This window comes from Danio rerio, chromosome 25, assembly GCF_049306965.1.
Source record: "Danio rerio strain Tuebingen ecotype United States chromosome 25, GRCz12tu, whole genome shotgun sequence".
Classification (NCBI taxonomy): Eukaryota; Metazoa; Chordata; class Actinopteri; order Cypriniformes; family Danionidae; genus Danio; species Danio rerio.
The window spans coordinates 20552598-20565151 of record NC_133200.1 but is presented as its reverse complement, the minus strand read 5'-3'; the positions used below and the strand labels follow the sequence as shown (position 1 = coordinate 20565151).

Sequence of the window (12554 nt, the reverse complement as noted above, 5' to 3'; positions counted from 1 at the left end):
TTGCCATGATTTTGTAATAAAACCTGTAACCTTGCATTGACTTCCAAAGTATTAGCTTCTCCAACTATGGGAGTGAGGGGGTTCAGGTTTTCAGCGTTATTAAAAATATCTTCTTTTGTGCTCAACAGAAGAAATAAACTTATAAAGGTTTGGAATAGAGGTCTGCACCTGACCAGATTTCTTGCAGCGCAGTAATGATTTTCAGAATAAAACGTGGTAGCGGTCGGTACCTTTGGTGAAATTGGAACAGGAGCGGGCAGTCTAACAATACAGTCTAACAATAAGAATATCTGTGATTTCCTCATTCTTATTAAGCACCGGTACAGTCAGTATTCAAGACTGTTACACATGCTTAATGCATGACCAGTGCTTTCTGCACGTGCCTTACGGTCCTCAGGAAGGGACTGATCAGTTTACTGTTAGGAAACCAACATCAGGCAAGTCTGAGATATGGGAGTCTTTTTCATGCATCATAGACACAAATTGAAAAAATTAGCCTGTGCGTGATATGATAATATGTCAAAGTTTAACCTTTAGCAGTCACAAGACTGTAATATCAGGTTAAAGGTGGCAATCATGTCTCATCACAATGAGGCAAACAAAACTGACATTTAGCCCACAATCCTTGCACAACACTTTTATTTGTTATCTCTCTCTTGTGGCAGTATCCAATTTAAACGTGAGATTTTGGAAACCAGAATTAAATTTAGCGAATGATTGGGTAGAAAATATTCTAAGCAAGCAGCGGGTGAACAAAGGCTGAATTTATAGTGGGTGTGATCGGATGCAGAATAAAACTTCACAGGAGCAGGCGGGAGCGGGACTAAAAAAATCAGTCCTGCGCAGACCTCTAGTTTGGAACCACTCGACAGTGAGTAAATAGTGAGTGAATGTTCATTTTTGGATGAACTATCTTTTTAAACTCATCTTTCTGAAAAAGGTAAAAATAGGGATTTGTCAAAAATATTTGTTAAAATATTATCATTAAAACTTAAATAATTAATTTGGATCGTTTTTCTTGCAATCGTGAGATTTTACTGTATAATATTTACCAATTCCTGCAATACATCACGAATCTGACGTTTTTCAAAATGACTTGTTTTTAAATTGAATTTGAACTGAAACGGAATTCAGCGATAAATCTCAAAATCACAACAGTGAAATGGAAACACTCAACTGCATGTTTACTGCAACACAAAACTAAAAGCAGTTTTCAAGCTTTTTTCATCTTGTGGCAGAAATATTCTTCCATGTCTAGCCAATCAGAAAGAGGAATAAATTAAGATGGGTGTGTCTGGTGAGAATCCAAGGTGAAGAAAGATCTGCTCGATTTTATGAAAAGAACCACAAACGGTGCTAAATTACGAAGTCTACGTTGAAACAACGGCAGAGGGCATGCAGGAGAGTGTCAACAACAAAAAAATGGACTCAAAAGCTCCAAACATACCATTAGTCGGATGCCTGGCATACGACACAGAAAATCTCTTTACTGCCGGCATAGAGAGCAGCTCTGAGGAGATAAAACAGGCATTCGGCATTACACTCTGCCCCTCATGAGCTTTTGACCTTACTCTAAATCTTTTCATCCGCAATCTTCAAGCATTTCTGTCCTCATAAAACCATCTATAACAAGCAGGTAAAAATAACAGCGGGCCCAGATGTTGCCCATGAATATAGGGGAATCAGAAAAAACTAAACAAAAAACACCAGATGGTCACAACAAATGATTCAGGACTCTTTCATGCTACAATGTCCTTTTGGATGCAGCATGACATGGCAGTATTTCAGGTGCTGCTTAAAATGTATGAGACACAGCAACACCTTGTGGACAAAACTGTTAATGCTTATGGAGGAGAGAGAATTTAAATCAAATCACTTTTATTGTCACATCATCAGCAGCACGTGTGCTATGATGAGTGAAAAGCTTAGGTGCTGGCTCCAGACAGTACAAAATACAGATAGTGCAAATACAATTCACATAACATGCTAATAAATAATAAGTAGTAATCATATAAAATAATAATCAACTTCAAAATGTTTTTAAGACCGATGGAGACAGTGAAATGACATTCCCTTCCACTGTATGCAAGAGGAAATTCCTTTCCAATAAAATCATTTCTATAAATAAATGATGACGATGAATATGATGCATTCTTCACTACTGTAACCAGGAAATTAGAATGCAATTTCCAATGAATGTTTTGAAAACAGTCATAATATCCAGAACTAGTCAATGAGTCTTTAGAGATTGTGGTTAAAAGCAGTCATTTGTGTTTCCATGGATATTATTCATCAAAACACACAGTAACAGGACACCAAAATGTAACCTTTTGCATAAAAAGCTTGCAAATGTATGCAATTTAGCCAATTACTGAATGTTTGTTTACATGCAGCATGCTTATTATTAGTATGTAGGCAGCAAAGGTGACAAATGATTAGTACTGACTTTATTCCGAAAGTGTGGAAACCTCGTTTCCCCAAGCAAGATCTTGATGAATAGTTAGATGTAAATGTTTGCCAAGTAATGAATTGATTTGGGACACCTTTAAAGCCCAGACTAAACCTTTTGATAAATATTGAAAGAATTATGCTGCGAGATTGTGTTATAGAAATAATGAATACAAAAACGAACTTCTATTTGATTTGTCAGAGTAGGCCTACATTAAATGAGAGATTATAAACTATGAAGGCCATTCTTCAATAAAAAAGCTGCTGCAACTTTTTAACCTCACAATTCTGGGTAGCATTATTATAATGTGATGTTTAGATCTGTGATGTTTTTAATACTTTTTTTAGTTCAGTTCAGAGAAAAATGGTGAACATTTTAAGATATAAGCTCAAAATTAAAAAATACCTAAGTAAAGTGAAACAAACTCAGAACTGAAAGAAAAAAGGTTTTTATGACTTTAATTTACGACTTTTTTTGACAAAATTATATCTTGCTATTCAGAGTTTTTATTTAAAAATGTTTATTGTATTTTTCTTTTTTTTAGTTTTGCTATTCTGATATATAGTTATATTATTCTGTTTATATAGTCTATAGACGCATCTCAAAAAACAGAAATGCCACAGACAAGTTCGGTATTTATAGACAAAACTGATCAAACTAATCAAGCTAAAAATAGAACATTTAAATGATTTGAGATTGTGAATTAATAATTTTACTAAGCTGTAAGTTGATATTCAGATGTTTTGAGATGCTCCTGTACTGTAAATAATTCTGAGAATTGTGATCATAATTTCAAGTTACTAGACTTTCTCACAGTGCATTATTTGAGTTTCTTACTGTATTTCTGAAGATAACTCTCACCAATCTTTTTTCTCTCATATTTGTAAAGAATAAACTGCAAAAAAATAAATCTGTTATGTGGTCGTGTGAATTCATTAAGAAATATTTATATGACTGTTAAAGCTCTAATAAACTCAGTTCTTCACATATTCTTTAAATTATCCCACAGTGTATAGCCAAAAAATGCAAGGTACAAACTAGGGCGGCACGATATTGGTAAAATCTAACATTGCGATATTTTTATTTCGAATATAAAGTATATTGTAATATGAAAATAATTTCACCAGATAATTAATATCTCTATTTGGAAAAATATATATATAATGCTAGATCAATTGGGATGATTTTGCAGGGGGAGTACATCTCCATGAAATCTAATAAACAATCTTTAACATTTTTGGGGTCCCCCGACATGTGGTGGTCTGTGCTATTTGCAGTGCATTTCTGTATTTGCATGTGTTGTGAGTATTTTAATGCACATGTTTAGTCAGAGATTGATTAATTAATGTTTACTATTTGCATCTCCATAAAATCTAATAAACAATCTCTAAACTTTTTGGGGTCCAGCGACACATTTTCGATGTGGTCTGTGATACTTGCAGTGCATTTCTGTATTTGCATGTGTTCTGAGTACTGCCATGCACAACAATTCATAATAAATACAAATAAAGAAAAAGATACAATTAAATTAAAGTGTTGTATCGTTTCCTAAGTCTAACAGTATATAAACTCTTTATTCTGAGTCAAAATTGTGAGAAAAAAAAATCCAACTTTTTTTTATACTATTATTATTTCTTCACTCCACAGAAGAAAATCTAATTCTTTAAGTCTTCGCCTCACAGATGGACAGAATGTGTATGTGTATTTGTGGGTGCGTACCGGCTTGAGAAGACAGATTCTTGAGTGAGGAGGGGTTTTTTCGTGGTGCTCGTGTTAGATCTCTGAGGTTTGGGAAGGAGGCGCTGAAGAGGCCTGCACACTGGGCTCCTGCATGTCAGAAAGGGATTATGGGGTGGAGCGGCTGGTTAGTAATGGTTAGTTTGTACAAATGAACATGCAGGTTGAAAACATTAAAAGACACAGTTCAACCAAAAATTAAATGACTTTTTCTACAATAAAGGCTTCTGAACTGCGGGGCAGTATATAGCCAAATATAGCCATATATATATATATATATATATATATATATATATATATATATATATATATATATATATATATATATAGCCAAAGGAAAATTGTAGATTTTAATTCCTCTAAAACATTACACCTAGAACACAGATTGCTGTAAAACTCGTCAATGGCATGAAAGCGTTTTTTCTCGTCAACGGCAGGAAAAGGGTTAAGCAAAATCATTTATCGATTTATCGCACATCATAATACCAGCCATATATGTAAAAACAAAAATAATGTCTTTCAATTCAGTCATTCTACAGCAGCCATCATCCTTAAACCAATCTCCATCATTGTAAGCCTTTTGGTTTTTTGTCAGTTCCATTGCTCCCACTTACTTTTGCAGTCTGACAAACGTCAAATGCACAAACTGCTAAATTCAGGCCATGTTAATCACTCAATTTGGGCCACAGGGTGTCTAATGGCATCTTTGCATTGACTTCACATCTAAATCACTCCACTTCATCCGCAACTGCTTACTGCACAGGCTGCAAAACAATTTCCTCCCATTTCCATGTACTGTACTGAAATCACATACGCTGCATATGCAACATCATAAGTTGCAAACTGAAATAAACATAATTTGATTATATGGTTTGGAATTGGATATTTTATGATTATTTACATTTTTGCAATAATTTTGCGTTTAAATGAAGAATTTTGCAGGATTGCAAAAAAAGCGCACCTTTTTGTTGATTTTGCATTAGATTCAGCGATCGAGAAACCGCGAAATATTAGGGTCTAATAATTTTAAGATGTACATTCATTTATATATACACACACACACACACACACACACACACACACACACACACACACACACACACACACACACACACACACACACACACACACACACACACACACACACACACACACACACACACACACACAGTTAAAGTCGGAATTATTAGCCCCCTTTTGATTTTTTTTTTCTTTTTTAATATTTCCCAAATGATGTTAAACAGAGCAAGGAAATTTTCACAGTATGTCTGATAATATTTTTTTCTTCTGGAGAAAGTCTTATTAGTTTTATTTCGGCTAGAATAAAAGCAGTTTCGAATTTTTTAAAACTATTTTTGGGACAAAATTATTAGCCTCTTTGAGCTAATTTTTTTTTCGATTGTCTACAGAACAAACCATCATTATAAAATAACTTGCCTAATTACCCTTACCTACCTAGTTCACCTTATTAACCTAGTTAAGCCTTTAAGGGCCTACTCACACTATGCCATCCGTACAGTGCGCAGGCCCGTTTCCCAGATCGTTTGAGAAGTGTGAGTGCGCTGAATCGGGCTTAAGCACGGTTCACTTGGCCGGCCCTGGCCCGGTTGGAAGAGGTGTGCCTGAGCGCGGTTCACTTGGGCTTTGAAACTGAAAGTGAGACGTGACTTTTAAGGGTCTGTTTCATATGGATTTATTATTCAATCTTACTGTTCAGTGAACGCAAACTGCCGTAGTTTATTAAAAACACAAACTCCTCACTGCCTTCAGCAGACCTCCTCATTCCTGCAGCAGCAGCACGAGGGCTTTATGATTGTTTATGAGCGCCAAATATCTGACTGCATGTCACCACATCCCTAAAGACTGTTTGGCGAAATATTTGACTGCATGTCACTGCATATCAAACGACTGAAACGATATAACTAGAGAAATCTCCTCTGTGAGGCTGAGTGAGAGCGCTTCTCACTGAAGCAGCAGCGATGACGTGTTATATATAACATTTAACAGTATATCTAATAGAAAATATTAATAAATAGATAATATAAACATATATATTATTATTAAAAAGACTAATTTGTTAATAGGAATGGTACAGTATATTTATTTGAAAGACATAGCACAATTCTCTAAAATGTTAATTTAAATTAAAATATTAAATAGGTAATAATTATAAATTCATAACCTACAACAAATTTGACAAAAAAAATAACAACCTCTATTTTTATACTATTATAATAATTATCATAATTGACAAAAAAATTTGAAATATTTAAAAGAAATAAATTTTGCATGCAGAAACAAACAAAATAATATAATTAATTAATATTTAATAAACAATATTTTACATTTTAAAATATATTTCAAGAATACTTAATATAAGGAATAACTTCTATTTAAAGTGTACATAAAATATATTAATATGCAGGGATGCTCCAATCAGGATTTTCACAGCCGAGTGAGATTAACGATTCTGATGCCTCAAGCTTTATAATGCATTAAGGATGTATGACACTTGAGTGGAGATCTCTCCTAACCTAAGAGAATAAATGAAGGATGTTCTATATAATCCTTTAAACATGTCTCTTATAACCATTTAGTGTGGATATGTCATGGTCAGAAGCAGCTTTACAGAAAATAATAGATGAAATAGGTAAAACCACAAAACTTTTAGTTTTTAGATATGTGAAATATCCTAATTACATGCAAGGCCATTCCAATCTCCTGCTAATTCTCTCTCATCTCCATGATATACGGGGTATTTTATCTAATTCAAAACGCCTGCGATCGGTTCATGAGATTGGCCAGATTAGCAAGTACCGATCGAGTCATAAAATGTGATTATCGTCCGATACCAGTCTTCAGCCAATCGATCAAAGCATGCCAACTAATATGCTATTACATTAGTTTAAGATGAAAGATTGCAATTTCATACAATTTTTAAAACTTTTTGAAATAACAAAAAGTAGCAATTTTTTGAAAATCATCATGTTTTTTTAAAACCATGTTAAACAAAATGTAATATTCAACATTTAAAGCTCTATCTTCAAATTATTCTTTATTCTTGGATGCTCACAAACCAACTTTTGACATTCATTTTTGGCTGAACTGTTCCTTTAGGCTCAACTAAAGGCACACAGATTAACTTTTTAACCACTGATATTATGTTTTCAGCAAACATATTGCCAACGCAGTAGAATAAAACACTGACAAACATAATTAAAGTACATCTGTGGCTCTGAAACAACAAAACAAAACATATTTCCAAAGTTCAGCCACTAGAGGGCAGCACAAAAAAAACAGCATTCGCTTAAAAGCTTGAATGAAGAACATGCCAGATGTAACATGCATTAATTATTAATATATCCAACTGAAAATCATGCTGTATCTGTTAAGTAAGGTGCAAATGACATTAGCCACAATCTCTGAACACTACACCACTTCAAACCTGGGAAACAGTGCGTATCGTAGCCTCATAAGTGTTCTTTGGAGATAGAAATAGTATAGACGGAAATAGCATCGAACGTCCTGCCAGCAGCCATATTTAGACCAATACTGGCAGCACGGGCACATTTCTGACGCATGGTCGAAATAAACTTGAAGAGGGTCCTTGAACTGCCCCGTTGGTGCTAAACAGAAAGCAGAGCGTTTAATGGTCAACCGGGACAGGAGTTTTAGGAGAGATCCAGAAGTTTCTCTACTGAGACTGATGATTGATGAGATTTACTACATGAAAACAATACAAATTAAGTGGCTTTTTTTATTACCTAGGCCGCTGGGTTTGATCTCTGGTGACTGACGGGATGATGAGGGGAAGATACGATATGCCAGACCACGAGATGAAGGGTTGCTCTCTGATAGAGCCTGCAAAATGAGAAACATACAAAAGGGCTTTTAGTTTAGCACAAACACACAACTTTTTACATGCAGTTTTAATATAAACTTTCTTCCATACATACATTTTTATTTGTACACTACTGTTTAATATTATTTGATTAATTATTTGTTATTTATATATTTTTAAATATCAGATATTACTTTGTGTCTAATCTCATTTTTTAATTAGAATCACTACTTCAGGCTTCAGTGTCAAAAGATTCAACAGAAATTATTATAAAATGCTAATATACTTAAAATCAGTGTGAAAATCGCAGTTATAGTTTGATATTCTTATAGATTTTTTAGGACTCTTAAGATTATAAAGTTAAAAATCACAGACTGTATAAATGGCTTTTGATTAATTTACTATTCCGATCAATTCAATTAGTCTTTATATCTATAGTGTTTTTACAATGGAGATTGTGTCAAAGTAGCTTAACATAGAAGTTCCAGTTAATTGAAAACTAAAACTGTCAGTCCAGTTTTCAGAGTTAAAGTTCAGTACAGTGTGGATAAATTTTCACGGCTGAGTATCCAAACACTGAAGACCAAATCCATAGATGCGCACCTAACCAAGCGAGACTATATACACACTGCATACAATTTACTACAGTTATACTTTGTAATAGATACAGTTGAAGTAAAACTTTATTATGACAAATGATTAAGTCAATGAGTCTGACTTGACAGGCGTTTAATCGGTTTAACATTACCAATATTCAACTGGTTATAAAACATTATCATATGTTTAATATCAATCAAACAACAAAATCTCTGCTCTTGACTGACTATATATGTAGCTCAATAATGGTTTACCTTTATTTAATTTACACAGTAAAAATTAAATATAAACCAGGGTTAAATTTGACTATATTATTCATTTATTTTTATTGAATATATGATACTGTACAATATTTAAAACCATATAAAACCAATTAACTATGAAAAGAGAATTCTGTATTGTTGCAACCCTTTTAGTAGTAGTAACATAACCATCATTGTTAAATAGACAATTTCATATTGGTTGAATTGATCATTTCATCAGTTAATCATCAAATAAAAGCTCAAGAGCTCAAAAGTACAATAGAGTACCTCCATAGATCCACCCTTGCGGTTGCGGACCAGCGGTGACTTCTTCTGGATGTTGATTGGCTCAGTGAGTACGGCTCTATCTGGCTCATCTTGAGAAAGGTCTTCAAGACTGCCTGGGTTTGTTTGCTTCTCGTGGTTCTGTTATATTTATCAAAAATAATAATAATAAAGTTAGGAAAGTTGGAAGCTGTCCAGCATGCAGTATTTCACACCAGCAAGAGTGTAGTTTTCCACCACATCATCACATAAGAGTCAACACAAACATGGCTTTAATTTAAAACCACAGCTCAACAAAGCACTTCTTTGCTTTTTCTGTTTTACAAATAAAATAGTTCAGAAGCAGAATATTTGTAGCACTGAAGTCTTTTTCCCCATTACTAAATCAATGAATTGGTTTTTGAATGTTAATGTTTCACAGATTCATTCATTAAGACAGTATGACCCGGCTCAATCTAGTACAGCTGTCTATCTATCCACGTAATTCATCTCTGTTCTCAAGCACATCTCAATTTGAAATAATTCTTTGTAGGCGGCCTTCATTTCAAAACCTTCAAATCACCTCATAATCCTTTGCAGGCATTCATTCATGAAAAATAATCAGCTGAAAAATGAATCATCGCTGAACTCAATCACGTTTCTTATGTAACGCAAGACCCAAATATATATATATATATATATATATATATATATATATATATATATATATATATATATATATATATATATATATATATATATATAAATAAATAAAAACTTTGTACTACTACTTTTTAAATACATTTTTGTTTGCATTTCATACTGTCATCACTGTACTTATAAAGTTGCTAAAATACCAAGTAAAACATTTTTCAAGGTAAGGCAAGTTTATTTATATAGCACATTTCACACCCAATGGCACTTCAAAGAATTCAAAATTGAAAAACAGGAATAAAAGAGACAAGAAAATAAAAATGATTAAAATAATTAAAAATTATTAAAAACAAATAAAAATGTGTTAAAAACGGGTTATAAAACAATGAAAATGAAAAGAAAGACACAATAGTGCGATCTGTGGGAAAAAGCACAGTGCTCATTCAATAAAGGCACAGCTAAACAGATGCGTTTTCAGTCTTGATTTGAATGTACCTAATGTTGGAGCACATCTGATCATTTCTGGCAGCTGATTCCAGCAGCAGAGGGGGTATAGCTGAAGGCTGATTCACCCTGCTTTGACTGAACTCTTGGAAATTCTAATGTACTGGATACTGATGATCTGAGGGATCCGGTTTGTATTCAGTGAGCATATCTGTGTAATGTTTTGAGGTTCTAGGCCATTTAGTGATTGATAAACAAGTAGTAATTCTTTAAAATCTCTTCTGAATGTAATTGGGAGCCAGTGCAAAGACCTGAGGACAGTTCTGATGTGCTCTGATTCTAGTCAGAATCCTGGCAGCAGCGTTCTGGATGAGCTGCACCTGTATGACTGTCTTTTTGGGAAGGCCAGTTAGGATACCATTACGGTAATCCACATTGCTGCTGATTAAACCATGAACAAGTTTCTTTAAGTCCTTACTGAAAACAAAGCATCTGATTCTTGCAATGTTTTTAAAATGACAGTATGATGGTTTAGTTACTGCTTTGACATGACTACTGAAACTTAGATCAGACTCCAGAATTACACCAAGATTCCTGACTTTATTTTTGTTGTTTGACCCCTAGTGCCAAGGTACTCATTCACCTTGAGAACCTCATCTCTGTTCCCAAATAAAGTTTTCTCTTCGTTTAATTTCAACATCAAAAATTTAACTTTTGAAGTTTACACTCTGAATGTCATTTTGCACTGTAAAAAAATAAAGCAGAATATGTAATGGTAATCTTCTTTCTTCATTACTTATTCACAAAAGTAATGATAAATCTTCTTGTCCTCAGACATATAAAGAAATATATGTTCAAAATCCAAGTATATTGTGTACTAACAAATATGATATCTTTTAATATTTCTTTCTAATTAACGGTTTGGAAAATATGATGTTCAAAAATAATAACAATGAGATTTATTTTCATTTAAATTACTGTAAACTAACATTATTGTTTAAGTAGATAATTTTTTATTGAATATTAGAGCAGTTATTAATTAAAGCTTAGTAGTAGGCCTTACTAATGTATAATAAAACAACACAAGGGTAATCAAATAGTTGGCTTAAAAACACACAAACCTCAGAGGAAGCAGGTCTGAAGCCAAAACCCAGCGGTGCATTTTCCTCATCCTTACAGCCCTTCACTCCTGGACTAAAGTGCAGCTCTACGTGAAAACGCTCCTCTGAGGAAGGGTCCTACAGACACAAACGTCAACAAATGTAAGAAATTTGGGAATTTGGCACAAAAGTTGATGGAGGTAAGTCTCCTACCTTGTTATTGTCCTCATACAGCATAATAACTATCTGCGTCATATAGTTGAGTTCAGTCACAGCGCTGAGGTAATCCATCGCCTGCTTCCACTGTTCGTCTTTTTGCTCCTGAACAGACATGTATTAGATAAAACGAGTGCTGTCACAATACTGGAATTTCTAACTTCAATAAAATATCTTACTTTGAGGAAATATCCATATTTGATAGCTTTGGAAACAGCCACAGAATTAAAAAAATAAATAAATAGAATATTTATGCATATCTCAATTTCTTCATTGGTCTGCCTAAATGTTAAGGATTTTTACAATTGGTCCAGTCAGGACAGATGTTTAGATTGTCACTGTCAATTAAAAAATATATATAATATATAAATAAAGTGCTTGTTGTTTTTATGTTTGTCCATGTTACATTCTAATAAATTACTCCATGTAGCCTTATAAAATTCACAATTCTTAATTCCAATTTTATTTCTACAAAAGACATGGCTAGCCTCTCATATAAGAGTTTATGAAGATGAGTGAACAATCAGTCAGAAACAAGTAAGCAAATTACAATCAATAACACCAATAAACAACACAACAAATATGCAGATGATGCTGCGTAATGCTGTGTTCACAGCAATGCAAATTTAAATACTCACATGAGTACATTACATTTCAAATAATAATAACAACAACAATAATAATAAATTATAGTTTTCTTAAACTCAAGTTTATAAACTCATATAAAATAACTAATAAAAATGCAGAGAATTAGAAGCTTGCATAAAATCTTGGTAATAAGCCAGAAGTCACAATGCAATAAATAAAAAAACAAAAAAATCAATAAATAAGCAAAAATTTTACAAATTGCATAAAAGTGACAGTGATGATCCCAAATGAAATGCTTTGCTAAAAATATGTTTCTTAAAAAGCTTCTTAAAACAATTCATGTGAGAAAAGATATGAATTTCTGTACAGCGGTGCAAATGATTTAGAATGCACATGATGCATTTGCCATGAACACACTCAGT

General features: G+C 33.3%; 1 protein-coding gene across 45 annotated transcripts in view; it reads right to left on the bottom strand.

Moving 5' to 3' along the window:
* ppip5k1b (diphosphoinositol pentakisphosphate kinase 1b) overlaps positions 1-12554 on the bottom strand; it is an 84920-nt gene that overhangs the window by 26959 nt on the left and 45407 nt on the right. For 13 of the 45 annotated variants that reach the window (XM_068219121.2, XM_073943028.1, XM_073943029.1 and 10 more), the window contains 6 exons: positions 11542-11649; positions 11350-11466; positions 9155-9292; positions 7951-8047; positions 4169-4276; positions 1448-1510 (listed from right to left, as the gene is read on the bottom strand). In XM_068219121.2, coding sequence (XP_068075222.2) covers positions 1448-1510; positions 4169-4276; positions 7951-8047; positions 9155-9292; positions 11350-11466; positions 11542-11649 — 631 coding nt within the window. Of the gene's footprint in view, positions 1-1447; positions 1511-4168; positions 4277-7214; positions 7813-7950; positions 8048-9154; positions 9293-11349; positions 11467-11541; positions 11650-12554 lie in introns of those variants that run through there. The other 32 variants (XM_073943046.1, XM_073943050.1, XM_073943053.1 and 29 more) reach the window with 4 other exon arrangements.